Source organism: Tenrec ecaudatus, chromosome 13 (genome assembly GCF_050624435.1).
Source record: "Tenrec ecaudatus isolate mTenEca1 chromosome 13, mTenEca1.hap1, whole genome shotgun sequence".
Taxonomy (NCBI): Eukaryota; Metazoa; Chordata; class Mammalia; order Afrosoricida; family Tenrecidae; genus Tenrec; species Tenrec ecaudatus.
In genome coordinates, this window is record NC_134542.1 from 42,452,063 (window position 1) to 42,470,159 (window position 18,097).

Genomic DNA, 18,097 nt, shown 5'->3' on the forward strand with positions numbered 1-18,097 from the left:
ATGGCTTTCTCTGCAGTCAGAAATTCACATCTGATTTCTAGTTGACCCATTAGCAACATGGTTTGAAGGATGCAGGCCCATTTATAAGTGGGGATTTTTCTTTCCTGGTCCTGTTGTGGTGAGTTCAAATGTAAGGACTGTCTGCTTACAGTGCCGTGTGACACTGCTCATCTCCCAGTGGGTAGTTCATCTCTGCAGTAACTGCTGGCCCTCACCCTCCAGACTGCTACTGGAGAGACGGACTGCACCTGAGGACCTACGTAGCGTCCCATTGTGGGTTTGTGGGTCCTTTCGTCTTGCCTGATAATAGCTATATAGATTATAAAGGGAGGGGGCTGCAAAAGTTTGCAGAAAAATTCCAGTATCTTTTCATGCTTTTTCTGTGTAAACTACTGAAGTACCCTATCTATGTGTGTCTACATTTTTATAATAAAAGTTGACTTAAGGCGTTTATTTTGGGGTGAAGCCTCTCTTGACAACGCTTGTGGAGCAGAATCCGGAAGATATGGGGGACCTCTACCTAGATGTTGCCGAAGCTTTTCTGGATGTTGGGGAATACAGCTCCGCCCTTCCCCTTCTCAGTGCCCTCGTCTGCTCAGAGAGATACAACCTGGCAGTGGTCTGGCTGCGGCACGCAGGTAGGTCAACCGTTACTTTGAGGAGGAGACCATTTTAATTGATCTGGCAAGGAGCTTTATAAATATAGTAATAACCGTGTAAAATGTTAATATTTTAGTGAAACTATTTCTGGGTTTGAGATAGTACTTTAAAAGGTTTTTTTTAATCCTTTTATTGGGGGCTCGTATAACGTATCACAATGCATACGTACATCCATTGTGTCAAGCACATTTGTACATTTGTTACCATCATCATTCTCAAAACATTTTCTTTCTACTTGAACCTTTGATATCAGCTCCTCATTTTTACCCTCCCTCCCGCTCCCCCTCCCTAACGAACCCTTGATAATTTATAAGCTATTATTATTTTGTCATGTCTTATACTGTCTGATGTCTTCCTTCATCCACTTTTCTGTCGTCCGTCCCCCAGGCTGAGGATACATGTAGATCCTTGGGATTGGTTCCCCTTTTCTACCCAACCTTCCCCTTACTATCACTACTCTCATTATCGGTCCTGAGGGGTTTATTGCTTTAAAAGTATTTTAAATTGAATTAGTGAACCTCTAAGTGATTTTCCCCTCACTAATTATGCTTGTGGGGAACTGTTCACTGAGTGGTGCGTGCGCCATCATGACGTAGGACTAACAATATCCCTAAATGCCTGCTTACCTGGGGCTTTTCCCCCCTCTGGCTCTTGTTCCAGTGCCGGCATGCCTTGTTTCATTGTAGTCCACTGTTTTGAGCATTTTTAACAAATGAAGGTTTATGACGGCCATGCTGTCCAGTAAGCCTACAGATAACATTTTTTAACAGCCTGTGCACCTATCTCTGTGTCATATTTTGGTAATTTTCACAGTGTTTTTGAACTTTTTCATAATGCTAATGCACACTTAGTAGACTACAGTACAGTGTAACTTACCTTTTATAGCCACCGGAAAAGCAAATTTTCGCATGACTCGTTTTATTGCAATCTTACCATTATTACAGTCGCCAGGAACCAAACCTGCAATATTGCCAGAGTATGCGTCTGATCGACTTGCCAGACATGACTGAATCTAATATTTGAAGGATTTTTAGTTTTCAAAATTTGGGTTTAGTATGTTATTTTAAGAAAAATAGATACTGTATAATTTCAGTTTTCTTTGAACCACAGATAGACTCAGTCTTACCTCATTTTCCTTAGTCCACAGTAATCGAAATAAACCTTTTCGACTGGAAGTAATAGCTTAAGAAACACAGCTAAATTTTTAAAGAAGTATATGACAGCAGAATTAGTCTAATGAGATTTCTTATTGGATCAACACAAAAAAATGCCTTAATATTTTTCAGAGCATTCTTGGTTTAAAAAACTACATGAAGACTGAAAGTGAGACCTGTAACTAGAGAAGCATTGATTGGCATTTTAGGACAGTAGCTCCCTCAACTCACACATATGAAATAGGAAAGAAAGCACTTTATGATTAAGGTAACACGTCACTGTTTCAGTTACACCTGAGCACGGCTGCAGGTGTCATGCCAGCAATTGAGAGTATTGTATTATTTTCAAGATGGGAATTTTAAAGACATGAGCAGTTAAAGTGCTAGTGCCTGCACTGCCTGCAGTTGATGATTTTTAAGTCTTTTAAATTATGATAATGCTGATAAATGCCGTTTCCATTTTGAGTCCTTATAGCTTAACATTAGAGGAACATAATACTTCAGGCCAATCTAAAAACCGTGAAGAACTTTGGAACCAGTATACAAGAAAAATCATTAGTGAATTTCATGCTCAAAACAAAATAGCAAAGCATCATTAAATATGAAAAAGAACAAACTTATTATGACTCATCTGTATTCAGATTTTCCCCTTATAATCGGAGATTAGGCTGGAGATTATATTTAAGAGAGATCTGAGAATATAATTGAGGGCAAAAATACCATTTTAGGGGATCATGCAATAAAGAAGGAAGAGGAAGCCGGGCCCATGTTAGGGGTGCGCCTGTTAGAGCCCAAGAGAACAAGTGCCTACAGGGCTCTCACTTTCAGGTTCAAATGACAGGGCTTTGTGCTTGACTGGGCATAGAATCCAGGAAATGTGGCCCAGTACCCTCAACCCCTAACAATGTATACATTATCAAATAATTTATTCAGTTATGAAGTTATTGAATGGATGAGGGAAGGTAGGTTTATTGGGGAATTGCAAAACTCAAGGGGCTAACGGGTAGCAAAAAGAGTGAAGTAGATAGGGAGAGAAGTAGGGAAGGGTGAAAGAAAGTGAAGTAGATAGGGAGAGAAGTAGGGAAGGGTGAAACCCAGAGGGTGCTGCTCTCCTTGGCCTCGGCCCCTGGGCCACATGCCAGCTAGCAGATCCAGTGTTGCCAAATTCAGGGATTCAAAATTACCCAGTACTCTGGAGTTTATAAAAATCCTAATTTTTTTAAATGCTGACTATTAATGAAAAACATAATTTAAAAAAATTGAACTAGTAAAACAAACTTATGGGTTAAATTGTTCTTCCAATTTATAAAAATTTTCTTGCTTATATACATGAACATGTTTATTGCAGTTTTACTTAGAGCAAGAATTTGGGAGCAATCTAAATGTCAAATAATATGATTTTTAAATTAGAAGGAAGAAATGTTGTAAAGTGCTAGAAATATGTATGCATTCTTGTAATTTTCTTTTGTGTTACAACATTACTTTAAAAAGGAAGTAACTGTTTTGATCAGTTTGCAAGCCATTATTCACATGTTTCATTTTAACATTGTTGTAGAATGTCTCAAGGCCCTAGGCTATATGGAACGTGCTGCTGAAAGCTATGGCAAAGTGGTGGATCTGGCTCCCCTCCATTTGGATGCTAGGATTTCACTGTCCACCCTTCAGCAGCAGCTGGGTCATCCTGAGAAAGCTCTGGAAGCTCTGGAGCCAATGTATGATCCAGATACTTTAGCCCAGGATGCAAATGCTGCACAGCAGGTAGGCCATCTATCAGAGAAGGAAAGTTCTCTTAGATTATATTTTAGAGCCTTCTCCTGAGTTAGGATGTCTCCATAGCTTATATCTGAAAGTGGTACTGTGCTATATTCAGTGTTTTGGAAAAGTGACTTGAGCCTGAGGTTTTGTTTGATTTCTCGTGAGAAATACCTCAGTCCTTGGCTGTGCATGAGAAAGAATTCACGCCAAAGCCTGGTTTGTCATCCACTTGGGTTTTTATAAAGGACAGAAGATGTTCAGGATTTACAGTCACTGAACACAAGCACCCTCAGGGCGGGGCACAACCATGTGGTGGCCTGAGGCCAGAGAGAGAGAGAGAGAGAGACCCCAACTGACTGACACACCTGCACCCCCACCCCCTGTGTGGGACAAGGAGGAGCAGCTGGAAAAGAGAGGGTGGCTCAAACTTCTGGCCTTTTTAGGGCCTTCTGCTGGGAGGTGTGGTCGAGGATACTGGTTGACCCCATGGGCTGAATTAAGCCCACCTACCCTAGATTGGGCCCACCCAGGTGTATCGCCCACCTAGGTGTACAACTCCCCTGGCTCTGGGCCAGAATTGGTACATGCCCTTTAGCCTTTATTGGCTTCCAACTTACTGTAGGGGGTCCCCTGGGCATAGAGAGGAACAACCCCTATCCAGCTACCTAACAGTTTCAGCTACTTACTAGATACTGTGAATTTTAATTTCTAAAGTACTGGGTCTTAATTAATTATAGTCTCAAAAGCAACACTTTTATATTATATAGAAGCATGTCAACTTACATGGAAGGAATCTTTGGCATAGTTATTATCATATGCTTTTTTTGCATAGGAACTGAAACTACTGCTTCACCGCTCTACACTGTTGTTTTCACAAGGCAAAATGTATGGCTATGTGGATACCTTACTTACCATGTTAGCCATGCTTTTAAAGGTGGGTAACCTGTTGACTGTCTAAATAGTTATAGTTAAACATAGATTTTAACTTATTTTAAAAGTATGTTTTAATCTATTAAACTTAACCAACTTTTTAAAGTGATAGTCAAATAAAAACAAAAGACAGAAATTAGAGGCCTATATTGAAAGTTCTACATTAATCTAGAAAACTGACAGTAGATTTAGTGAAATAAAATGTGATATTACACTTTTCACAAAGTCTTCAGGCAGTATCATGGCCTAAATTGTCCATCCTGCAAACGTATTGTACAGGTTTATTGTGCTTTCTGAGATGAACTTTTTGGGGAAGTGGCTGTTAGTGGCGTGTGGAATTGACTTGTGTTTCCCTTAGAGGAGTCTTGCCTCACAGAACTGTCCTGGGAGAGGGTGCATGTCCTTCTTTTTAACTTTCTAAGGTGCGTAATGTGACCAGCATTCTTTTGGTAAGAAGCAAAGGGGACAATTCATTTTGCTTTATGTGTCTAGTAATTTAGCCTCCTTTTTATTTTTTAAGGGAGCTTTCAGGCATTCTCTGGTATTTGTGGCCCGTAGGCTTAAAAAGGAGCATTTTTACAATTTTTAAAATCTCCAATTACCCTCCTTACTTCAGGTAGCGATGAACAGAGCACAGGTGTGTCTGATATCCAGTTCTAAGTCTGGAGAAAGGCATCTGTACCTGATGAAAGTGTCCAGAGACAAAATATCCGACAACAGTGACCAAGAGAGCGCAAATTGTGACGCAAAAGGTACGAATCTACTTTGTTATTGAAGACGTAGCTGATCGGAAAAAACTCATAAAGTAACATTGGACAGTAATCTATAATTTCTAAACTCCTTCAAATATAATGGACACCATTTGTTTGTTATTATTTAAAAACAAAACAAAAACAAATACAAATGTATTTTTTTAATTGACACCATTTGCTTGGCCCCTTTCTGTGAAAGAATTAGAATAAAGCTTTTGATTTTGTTTTTTTAAAGAAGAAGCTATATCCCCTTTTATGAATTAGTGAAGATTAGATGGCAATACAGATCACTTCAATTACATACATTCTATTCTCTGTTGAATTCATTTTTTATAAATGTAGCAACAGTCATGGAAATGCTTTGGAAATAAATTGCTTTGACCCCATGATTAAAGGCATTTATTTTCACTTGAAAAAGTATGTGTGGGTGAGGTTAATACTAAGAGAAGCTAAATTTGGGGAAAACCTTAGCTTATGAATTGGAAGTGTCTACCTGGCAGAAAAAAATGCATTTTGATGTAGTTCATTCAACAAAACCTGTGTTAAATCATTGCTACGGGCATGGTAGTGTGCGTGGTCAAGGGGGGAGTGTCCAGAATGGCTGAGTAGCTGTGAGATCCGTATGAGCCTTTTGGAAGCAGACGGCCATACTGCTTTTAGGAGGGAGATGGCATGGTGGAGAGTCGGAGGGAGGCAGCTACATTGTGGACCTGGGAGTAAGGTGGGGGCAAGACTCAGTTGCTCATAATCTAGCTTTAACTAAAGCCCCAGAGCCCCACCCATTCTGTCCTTTGATTGCTGCCTTTTAATTTACTGAATTATAAGCTGAGTTTTTCAGCACATTTTTAATGCAGTGTTTGTGGTATAATATTAGGTGCCTTGGCTGATATTCGGGTTGGCTTATACTCGAGTATATACGGTAACCCAACAGCTTCTACCTGAAGCTTGTATTTTGGTCTTAAATTTACTCCCGTTTTTCTCTTGTCTGATCCTACCTGTTTTCTTGCTTTGTAATTTCTCATTTCAAGTCCATTATTGGTTTTTCGTAGACTTGTAAGGTTTTTGTTTGGGGCTAATTTCATCTTGGTGGGGCTCACCCCGCACCACATCCCTCTGTGTTATGTGAAACTTGACAGTGTGGCCACCTGCTTCTGTAAAGATGCAACCTGGGAAGCCCGATGGGGCAATCCTACCCTGTCTCCGTAGCAGTGGGTCTGGTTTGGTTTCTATAAAGGAGGGTTCTTAGAGAGAAGAAAGAAATTCTACAGCAGAGAAAAAGTAATTGAAATTAGAAAAAGACCAAGAAGCTCCTGCGTCTCAAAGTGAGTTGAGTCCACTGTCAGGAAAAGCGCAGTGATGTGACTGCACCCATGGCCATCGAGTCTTCCTATTCACAGCCACTCTTTTCCGGGTCTCTAACACTTGAATCTTGGGGGAGAAAGCTTCATCTACTCCACTGACCCTATGCCGAGTAGCCCGTCACCTACCCTGGACATCCACTAGGGTTGAGGAGGAACACAGGTTGAGCTGACTTGACTTTGTGGTCGATGTAGTGGGTCCTGCCATGCCGCCGTCACTCCTGGAAGGAGAGCACAAACAAGCAGCTGTCCCTTTCCGTCCATCATGGGTAGGACAGTGTTGGCAAGGTCTCTAAGACCATAGTCATATTGTTTGCCATAGAAGTGATGGTGTTTTTCCCCTCAGTGCGATTTGTGGAAATCCAATGTTCTGTTTTTCATTTATCTATTTTAGCAATATTTGCTGTACTCACAAGTGTCTTGACAAAAGACGACTGGTGGAACCTTTTATTGAAGGCAATATACTCCTTATGTGATCTATCCCGATATGAAGAGGCTGAGTTACTTGTGGATTCTTCTCTGGAATATTACTCGTTTTATGATGATAGACAGAAGCGCAAAGAACTAGAGTACTTTGGTCTCTCTGCCGCGATTCTGGACAGAAATTTCAGAAAAGCGTACAACTATATCAGGTGACAGCAATCATTTAATTAGACTGTGTATTTGCTTTGCCTTAATTTCTCATACTTAAGTATTGAGCTGTTTGATTTTTACTTTTCTTATGCCTTAATCACTTACCTGTGACATGGTTCTTGGGAATGCTAAAGGAGTTCTACGTAAAGTCGTCACAACACCTGGCACACGTCATTGTTGGTTAGTATTCAGTATTCTTTGAGTAGCATCCATAGTGGGAAAGGTAAGATTTAAAGTAATTCTGGTTTTTGGTTTGAAAGTTTTATTTGTGGAAAGCAGAAAAAAGGATGTGGGAAATCTTACTTGAGCAGCATTTTCTGAGAAAAACTCTTCCACAGTGCGAGCAGTTTATCTAAAATAGAATGTAATGGTTTGCTTTTCCAGTTGTAGCCGGCACAGCTCCATGTTGAAGGGCGACACTGAAGGAGTCTTATTTGTGGACATTTGGAGGAGTTCCTTCTCCGTTACCTCCCCTCACCGTGCTCTTCTCTTCCAGGATAATGGTCATGGAAAATGTCAACAAGCCCCACTTGTGGAACATTTTCAATCAGGTCACCATGCACTCCCAAGACGTGCGGCATCATCGCTTCTGCCTCCGTTTAATGTTGAAAAACCCAGAAAACCACGCCCTCTGCGTCTTAAATGGGCACAATGCATTTGTGTCTGGTAGCTTTAAACACGCGCTTGGTGAGTAAGTCCTGGCATATATTTCTCACAATTAGAAACAATAGCAACAAATGACCTACCAGTGCCTTACACGTAGAGTGAATGCCTCCACGGAGTCTTGGAAAAGTTTGTGAAAAAAATGCTTTTGAAGCACCTTTGTTTAAATGTTAGCAATAATAATAGTAATAGTAATACTGCATTGTTATTATTAAGCTTTAGTGTTTAGAAGGCTGAAGTAGGTCTTACGCTTTTTTATTTTTATAAATAATTTTTGGAGGCTCTTATAACAATCCATATATCAGTCGTATCAAACATATTTGTACATATGTTGCCATCATCATTTTCTCTCTCTTTTTTTTTATCATTGTATTGGGGGCTCATACAACTCTCATCACAATCCATACATACATCCATTGCATCAGCACATTTGTACATTTGGTGCCCTCATCATTCTCAAAACATTTTCTTTCTACTTGAGCCCTTGGTAGCAGCTCATTTCCCTCCCACCCCCCACTGCCACCCTTGTGAACCCTTGATAAATTATAAATTATTATTATTTTCGTATGTCGTATCATCTGCTGTCTCCCTTCACCCACTTTTCTGTTGTTTGTCCTTGTCAGGAGAAGGGTGTTATGTGTTGATCATTGCGATTGATTCCCCTTTTCTTCCTCGTCTCCCTTCCCTATTTCCATGATACTGCTACTTCCATTATTGTTCCTGAAGGTTTTATCTGTCCTGTATTCTGTGTGTCGAGAGCTCTTACCTGAACCAGTGTACATGCTCTGGTCTAGCCAGATTTGTAAGGTAGAACTGGGTTATGATAGTTGGAGGGAAGGAAACATTAAAGAACTAGAGAAAGTCTGTGTGTTTTGTCAGTGCTATACTTCACCCTGACTTGGTCATTCCTTCCTTGTGACCCCTCTGTGGGGAGGGGGGAATGTCCAGTTGTCTATAGATGGGCTTGGTTATCCACTCCGATCCCCCTTATTTGCATGATATGATTGTTTTGGGTCTTTTGAAGCCTGATACCTGATCTTGTCGACACCTTGTGATCACACAGGCTGGTGTGCTTCTTCCATGTGGGCTTTGTTGCTTGTCAGCTAGATGGCCACTTCAAGCCTTTAAGACCACAGATGCTTTAGCTTGTAGTAGCCGGGCACCATCAGCTTTCTTCACCACATTTGCTTATGCTCCCATTTTGTCATCAGTGATCGTGTCGGGGGGTGAGCATCACAGAATGCCAGGTTATTAAGACAAAGCATTCTTGCATTGAGGGAGGGCTTGATTAGGGGCCCAATGTCCATCTGATACCTTGATACTTAACATGTAAATGTATGTACATAGACCTATATCCCTATCATAATAAATATATATATGTACACACCTATATTTATACCTCTATGAATGTCCTTTGCCTCCTAGTTCTTTACTTTTTTTTTCTTTCCTCCCGTCCCACTGTCATGTTCTACCTTCATTCGGCTCTCAGTTATTCTTGGCTACATTGCACTTGATTAAACCCCACCAGCATTTTACATCCTCCACACCATCAATTTTAGATCTCTTGTTGAGTCATTGTCCCTGGGTTTGTTGGCTCCCCCTCCCTTTTTCCTACCTCTTCCTATCCTTTGTTCCCCACACCCCAGAACTGTTGGTCCCAATAATCTCCTGGGATTATTTATCTTGCCTACCTTATATGGATTGCCATGAAAAAAGAAAGAAAAAAAGGGGGCTTATAAAAAAGGTGGGCTTATAAATAGTTCCTTCTGTCTGCTGACCCTTATGTATGTTTTCCGAGTGAGTCTGATGCGGTGCCAAGCCTGCCCTCCGAGTCTGCAGGATCCCTCTGGCACTTGGTTGCTGTGCTGCCCTGGCTGCGCTGTGGCGCGCCCTTCGTGCTTCACGCCCTTGCGTGTGCGTGTGCGGGGGGAGGGGTCGCACCACGTACCATTCTTTCACTCCTGTGCTCGTCTCCCTGGGTTGTATCTTCAGTGCTTTCTTCTACAGTGCAATCTTCTGGGGAGGCTCCTGATGTAGCTGGTCTGGGGGCCGGCCCCTAGACCTCTCTGTTAGTGTGCTGCTTTATACTGATTTTTAAAGATCAGGACTTTTCTCTTGCCTAGGCTTTTTTACTTATGAAATAATTTTCATCAGTTATGGATACTTTATTATCTTAATTTGGTAGAGTAAAAAAAGAGAGATTTAGGATTTACTGATAGTTCATTCTTTTAGGCCCTGTCTTAAAATCGTGACTTGTTTGCATGATGCTTACTAATTCTAATAAAATTAGGGGAGTTTATTTTTATGTTCTTATATGAAATTTGTAAAATATGGATCAGAAGAATGCACTTAGAAAAATACCTCACAGACTTCACTTTTACCAAGTATCTCTGCTATCTAAAGGCAGTCATACCAGATTTACTTCTGAATAACCTGGTTTGGGCTGTTGAATAATTTCAAGTTACTTTGGTTTGGGCTGGTGGTTTAATACGTGTTTAAACAGTAATCCTAAACATCAAATGTTGAAATGTTCTAATGTGTATCCTTTCGGGATTTGTTAGTTTGATATTAGCAATGTAAATTTTTTGTTTTTCTGTATTTAAAAACTTTTATAGAGATAAAGTAAAAATGTAGCCATCCAAATTGCAAAATGCTACCATCTTTGCTGCTGAAGAGATCTTGTGGAATTTTGCTTCTAAAATCGAAGCTCAATCAGTTTTCGTATGCAGTAAACTATGTATGTTAAATTATAGTTCACTCCATTACTTAAATTATCTTACCTCATACGGTTAGGTTTTCCACATGAGATATATATGAACTTCTCATGATATTTCTAAAACCACAATATCCTTGCTTTTTAGATCCATTTAACTTGTCATAGGAAAAGTAAGGCAGTTACTACTAGACTTAGGGAAAACCGTGATTGTAATTTAAAAAATTTTAAAAATACATCCAAAAGATTATTTTTTCACATCCATGATTCATCACTTTTAAATTTATAAAACAGGTCAATTCATTTTACAGAAAAACTCCATAGAAGCAGATACCCTGATTGCTTCTAAAATAAAACTTAAGATCATTCATAGATGGCTCAGTATTCGGTGTTTTGAGAAACTCTCTTGAGTAATGTTACTTCACGAGTACTGTCTGATAGAGTGTTTACTTGGACATATTCCACATGGGTGTGTGTGTGTGTGTGTGTGTGTGTGTAACTGTCTAAAAGAAATGGACATTTTTATATTTAATCTTGAGGGTCAGAATACATTCAGGAATAAACATTAATTATACATTGTTTCCATAATCAAGTTAATGTATATCCAGATTGACTTTTAAGATGATACATTTGAAAAAAAAAGGAATTTTTGTTTAGCTTTAAAATATAGTAGAGTAAGTGTTGAATAAATAAAGACATGTGTTCTTGTCATGCCGTCTGAACTCACTGCTCATGTTCCAGGACAGTACGTTCAAGCGTTTCGCACGCGCCCCCACGAGCCTCTCTATAGCCTCTGTGTAGGCCTCACCTTTGTCCACATGGCATCTCAGAAGTATGTACTGAGGAGACACGCTCTTATTGTGCAGGTAATTCATTTGGATTCCACACTCCTTGGATTCCTTTATATGTCTTTTTTTTCCTTTTGGTTCGTTTTTTATTAAATCATTTTATTGGGGGCTCTTGTAACATTCCATACCTCTATTGTGTCAAGCATATTTGTATTTATGTTGCTATCATCATTTTCTAAACATTTACTGTCTATTTGAGCCCTTGGGATCAACTCCTCTTTGTTTTTTCCCTCCTTCCCCCCACCCTCATGATCCCTTGAGAAATTATAAGTTCTTAGAGTTGTCACCCTTCCCCCATGTTACTGTTGTTTGTCCTCCTGGGATGGGGTTTATGCAGATGACTGTGATGGGTTCCCCGTTCCTCCCCACCTTCTCCCTACCTGTGCCTGTCTGTAGAATGAAGACTGTGCTCATGGTCATGCTGCCTGGCGTGCGTGCTGGAGCTCTCCAAGAGCTCCCCACCTCAGCACTCACTCTCGGACTCTGCACGGAGTGGTTCTCGTGGATAAGACTGATCCGAGGGACGTAGCACGGACACTCAGCTAGTGCAGAAGGAACAAGACAGGCAGCTTCCGGAGGAGGAGTTCAAGTACAGCGCCTAGGCCTCCAGCCATCCTAGCTTGCAAAGATAATCCGTTTATGTTAAGTTAGTTTTTTAAAGCATAATAAAACATACATTAACGTGTGATAAATGTAGCTTTCTCACAGCATCACTAATAGATTATTATTTTAAAGTTTTCTTCTTAGGTCTTATAATACTTTGAAATTATTTTTTTGTTTTGCTTACATATGTTTTATGGCTTGTCCCCTCTGATCCTTGAGAATCAGAGCGTTTGTCTCTTGTTCACTAGTGTGCTTAACTCCTGGGAGAATTAAGACCTGCCACTTAGCAAGTAGTCGCTGAAGTTATAAGACTGTAGCCTTGTCTAATCTAAGAGATGAAAAATATGTCATTGTTTTAGCTTATATTCCTTTTCCTCTTGTAAATGAGTGTGCATATCTTTTACCTGTCTGGGGCTTTTTGTATTTCTCTATGAGTAATATGTATGAGGTCTTTTCATGTACGTAAGCTTTAAAACAAATTTTTGTCTTGAGATCTGAGCAACTTTGGTACAAAGTCTATAAAACCTGTTGTAGTAGGTGCATCGAGTTGGCACCTACTCACAGCAGCCCAGGGGCATGTGCAACAGGAACCTTGCCCTGTCCTGAGCCCTCCCCACGGCGGTTACTGTGTCAGTTCTTGTTGTTGAAAGTCTTTCTCTTTTTTTGTTGACACACTGTCAGCTGGGCTCTTGTGTCCAAAGTCTGGGAGACAAAGTATTGCCATCCTTTCTTCTAAGGAGCTGTCGGGCTGTGTACTTCCCACATGACAGATTAGTTTAAAGGTTTGGCTTCCCAAATCCTTTTCTTTGGTAAAATGTTCATGTTCTCTGCCCATTTTTATGTTGGATTATTTGCATTTTTCTTCTTGAAATGTGGAAGTTTTCTGTAGCTTTTAGAGATAAGTCCTTGTCTGAATGCCACCCCCGTTTCCCCCAGTCTGCAGGTCTCTTCTTCATCTTGTAGTGAAATCATTTGATGAACATAGATTGCCATCTGCTGTTTGTGTTTTTTCCCTTATGTAGGAAATGTGTTTTTATGCCGGGGGTTAGCGCCCCTCAATTTGTCCCTCTTTTTTCATTGATGATCTTCGTAGTTCTGGTTTTTACATGTATGTCTCTGATCCTTCTTGAGCTCATTTGTGTGTGTAGTGTGAGATAGGAGTCCTGTGGTGTTCTTTTGGGAACGTCTACATCAGTTCTTCAAGAGATTGCATTTCTTCTCCTTACAATGTGCTTTGACTCTTTGTCGAAGATCAGTTGTCTGTCGGCGGGTGGAATTATTTCCAGATTCTCAGTGTCTGTTCCGTTGGTCTGTCCATCTGGCCATCGTGACTGGGGTAGGAAGTGAGAGACCACCAACTTTGCTCTGTACTAGTTTTTGTTTATCCCGAGTCTCTCCTTTCCACATAAAGTTCAGGATTAGGTTTTCTATTTCATTCTAGATTACGTTGGACTCATTTTCTGTGCAGCATGCATTTTGTGGGTGTTCTTGATCTTTTCTTCACTGTTATTTGACTATTAATTTTTTATGATTTAAAAAATATTTTAGGTTTATTTATTTCCTTTGAAATTACCCTGTAATTTATGAATTTCTTCTCCAAGTTCAGAACACTTTGAATATATTGAAATCTACTTGATTTCCTCTTTATTTGAAAATCGTGTAACTACACAATTTCCTCTGTTTTCTTTGTCATTATGTTCATTAAACTTGATATCTCTGGTTCCCTGTTTTCTGTCTTGTAGCGTTGCTTTGCCTGGGATATTTCTAATTCTGGGCTGACTTCTGCCTGCTGTGCCCGGTGTGTTCATCTCTGTTGTTGCCTCTCTCCATACAAGTCCTCAGTATTTCCCATTTGGATGGTCTAGTTTTTACAAACACCTTTAATAATCTGTTCGTCTGAATATTTCCAGATTCCATTGTCATATTTTAGGAATAATTTTTTTGCTCTTATTTTTGACCTAGCATTTTTTCTCTAAAGAATTTTATATATAAAATTCCACAAATTACGTTTGTCATTCCATGGACTTTGCCAGAAATCAGAGCTTGTTCCCTGTGTAGGTGGTGATTTTCTTTGGGGTCGTTCAGCTCAGACAGGTGGGGCTGTGCAGGGAGGGTTGAACGTGCTTCGAGGCCCGTGAGGGTGGGGATTGAGCACTCCCAGATGGGTGTGGAGCAGCCCGGAGGGTCTCACCTCTCTTGTCATCTGTCAGCCACTATCCCTGGGGGCAACATTTTCTCAACTACTACTTTTATGTGCTCCATTTTTATATTTTATTCAAATGTTAGACACTTATCTCAAATCAAAAACTTAACTTGTCATCTTATGGATTATGGCAAGTTTTAGGCAATTAGTTGTTACAATTAACTTTATTTTCTATTATCATTTTTGAAGTTAGCTTAATTTTTTTTTTTTTTTAGCAACATCAGAGGAGTTCTTGCCTAGACTTGATATGACACCACATGACTGATAAATGATATTCTTTGGGGGCAAGTTTGTACTTTTTAAAACATTTCTGGCATGCAGTTGTTGAATGAATGAAATATTATCTTTATTTTGTAGGGCTTTTCCTTTCTTAATCGATACCTAAGTCTACGTGGACCTTGCCAGGAATCGTTTTATAATTTGGGCCGTGGCCTGCACCAGCTGGGACTGATTCATCTTTCAATCCACTATTATCAGAAGGCCCTGGAGCTCCCTCCACTGGCGGTAGAGGTAGTGTATGACTCACTTTGACCCCGGAGGAGGAGTTACTTCAGACCATTTGCAAGTGAATGTATGGTTGACACTTGAACTACAGGAGTGTGAGGGGTAGCCACTCCCATGCGTTGAAAATCTGTGTATAACCTGTCTTCCCCCAGATTTAACTAACAGCCTGCTAGTGACGGAGAGCTTTACCACACTCTTTCCCAGCTGTTTTCTTTCAGTTACTCATTTTCAGTCCTTAAGCAAATGACACATACTTTTTTATATGTACTTTCAAGTTCTTTATTCAGTAAATGCCTTGATTTGTTGCTACCTGAGTTGTAAAGATTTCATTATTAACTGTGGCAGATACTTTTTTCTTTTTTTTAAAATCATTTTATTGGGGGCTCGTACAATTCTTATCACAACCCATCCACACATCCATTGTGTTAAGCACATTTGTACCTTAGTTGCTATCATCATTCTCAAAACATTTGCCTTCTACTTGAGCCCTTAATATTGGCTGCTCATTTCCCCCCTCCCTCCCCACTCCCCCCTACTTCATGAACCCTTCATAATTCATAAATCATTATTATTTTGTCATGTTACACTGTCCAACGTCTTCCCCTGCCCTCTTCTCTGCTGTCCTTCCCCCAGGGAGGAGGCTGTACGTAGATACTTTTAGTCAGTTCCATGGTAGATACTTTTTTCAATTGGCCCCAAAATTTTGTACTGGGAAAAATTTGAAACAGACCTAGATCTATTCTGTTGAATTCATTGCTTTATTTAAGGAGGAAAATAATTTACGGTGCTAACCCCCATCAAGGTAATTATCATCATTAATTTATTACATGCTTTCTTCAAGCTCAGCTCACTGCCATCAGTCATTTCCAACTCATAGCAACCCGACACGGCCAGGTCGAACAGCCCCTGTGGGTTTCCCGGACTGTAACTCTTTACGGGAGTAAAGTCTCTCTCCCCCCCCCCCCTCTCCCCTCTGTACCCCACCCTTCCTCTCTCCCCTCTCCTCTCCACTCCCCCTCCCCCTCCCTCCTATAACCACTCCCTACCAGGGCACCTGTGCTTTCCTAGACCTGCTTACCTGTATGCTTGTCCTTCTCTTCAGTGCATTTCCCCTGCTCGGGTCAGTTATCGTCATGTTTTTTTATCTTTGCCTTCTATTTCTTTGAGTATTGACTTTGGAAAGCCCTTTCCAACCTAAGAGTATACTTTTATGCAACTTTTTTTTAATGTTTTCATTTTAGTAAACACTTTTAACTTAAATTCATTTTAGACTGTTTCTGTGACTTGCTGCTTGGATATTTTTTCTTAAATATGTAAATTTTCTGTTCCTGTAGGAATTTGTATATTGTCCTGTCATTATGTTTTGCATTCTTTGACATATTCCTAAAAGATGAGCTAGGTAATGGTAGTTCTGAGTAGCTTGCAGCTGACTGTAACGTGGATGATAGAGCTGTTTGATAGTTGCTGAGTAAGCGCATTGATAACATTTTAGACCTTACGTGTATGCAGTTTTATAATATCATTTTAGTATTTTAATGTAATGGATGTCTGAAAAATTAAGCTTGTGAAACTATGTATTTGTCATAAAATCTATCCTATTGGAAATTTTAAAAGTGTTTATGTATTTCCCACCTAGGGCATAGAAGTTGACCAGTTAGACTTGCGAAGAGATATTGCCTACAACTTGTCCCTCATCTATCAGAGCAGCGGCAACATCGCAATGGCCCAGAAGCTTCTGTACACCTATGTTTGCATATGAAGAAGCACATCTGAAAGGGCTATGTACGGACCCAAATCTTCATGGCTTTTGTTAGCTCCCAGAATGGAAGTGATAATCCCAGAATTATCTCACAGTGTATTTGTTTTTGTCGTATGTGATAACAAGATTTTGGTGTCTGTAAACTTTTTTTTTCCTGAAGGAATTTGTGTATTGTCCTTTCATTACCCTTTTGCATTTTTTGGAATATTCCTAAAAGATGAACTAGGTAAAAGTAGGTTTTGAGTAGCTTGCAACTGAATATAATACATATGTAAGGTTTTTCTATTTTTTCATATCACTATTACTCTGTGCATTTAATGCTATTAAGCACCTCCTGCCTGCCGGGCATTGTGGTAGGTGCTGGATGACATTTATTAACCAAGCAGCCCGTGCGTGGTCTCACCCCTCATGGCATCGACAGAGTCCGTCACGGACCCCTGAAGTAGCTAATCACCTCTCCTGTAGTCCCCTAAGTAAAGCATATGAAGTAAAGCTTGTTTTTGTTTCCACATACATCGTAATGGTTGTCAGTTATCCATATCTTAGTGACCTATTGTTTTTGCATGGAGCAGTTTTTCAGATCCCATGGAAAATGAGATTTCCTTGTTAAAAGAAAGATAAATTGAGGTGCTTTAGGATGCCAAGAAAATGATGTAACTGTCAGTTCCTGACAATTATTTGAAGTGGCTATGTAGTAGACTTTATCTTCTAACTTGCATGTATCTTAGCCTCTTACACTGTGAGCCCTGGGATAGGAGGCTGGCGTCATTCAGAACGTACTGCTCCAAGCAAACACAAGTCCTATTATACGCTTGACCGCAAAGGCAGTAGAAAGGAGAGTCGCGGTTAGGAGCTTACTGGCTTCAAAATCCCTAGGTCTGTAGTGGAATATATTGCTGGCGAAATAAAAAATAAACACTATGTACTCATCTCAAAATACTGTGTTCTTGAACCTAAGATGATAAATACTTTTTGGATGGGTGATTGGCTTGAAAACGTTCTTGTGGGAGATGCGGTAGTAAATGCTCGCGTGGCCTGTGGGGGCAGTCGGGTTGTGGGCGGGAAGCCAGTGCGGGAGTTAGGGCGAACGCAGGACAGCGGGCTGCTGGGAGCCCCCGGCATTACTCTGTAGCTCTCTCGTTGACAGCCGATCTCTTGTAGTCAGTCCTCCGTGTCATCTGTGTGTGCTTTTAATAAATGTTATTTTTATAATTCACTTACTGGCTTCAGATGTTTATTTCATGTATTCATGAAGGTTCATTGTGATCAAGTGATAAGTTAGATTTATTTCTTGGAATCCCATGGAATTAAGCATGCTGCGTTTAGAGTTTCTTTTGAATTAAGCTCCCTGGGCTGTGACATCACTATCTGCCATAAATCGGGCTCCTCTTGGGCATGGGGGCGGAGGGGGAGCTGACGTTGCACGAGTTTGTTTGGCTGTCGTTTGTTAAGTTCTGTACCACAGTGTGCCGCTGTGTGCAATGCATGGTGCCGTGTGGTTCAGATTTCACACAGCTGTCCTGTAAGGTAGGTGTTAGCATCTCTATCTTAGTTAGAAGGAG

The 18,097-nt window shown here is 40.3% G+C and overlaps 1 protein-coding gene across 1 annotated transcript in view; it reads left to right on the top strand.

Annotated features, from left to right (window-relative positions):
• The window catches only part of GTF3C3 (general transcription factor IIIC subunit 3), a 42,333-nt gene extending 24,582 nt beyond the window's left edge, over positions 1-17,751 (top strand). Inside the window, exons 10-18 of the mRNA XM_075530453.1 lie at positions 467-638; positions 3,370-3,572; positions 4,402-4,503; positions 5,116-5,251; positions 7,004-7,241; positions 7,739-7,929; positions 11,360-11,484; positions 14,630-14,782; positions 16,413-17,751. Coding sequence (XP_075386568.1) covers positions 467-638; positions 3,370-3,572; positions 4,402-4,503; positions 5,116-5,251; positions 7,004-7,241; positions 7,739-7,929; positions 11,360-11,484; positions 14,630-14,782; positions 16,413-16,535 — 1,443 coding nt within the window. The 3' untranslated portion in view covers positions 16,536-17,751. The remainder of the gene's footprint in view (positions 1-466; positions 639-3,369; positions 3,573-4,401; positions 4,504-5,115; positions 5,252-7,003; positions 7,242-7,738; positions 7,930-11,359; positions 11,485-14,629; positions 14,783-16,412) is intronic.
• Positions 17,752-18,097: the final 346 nt, after the last annotated feature.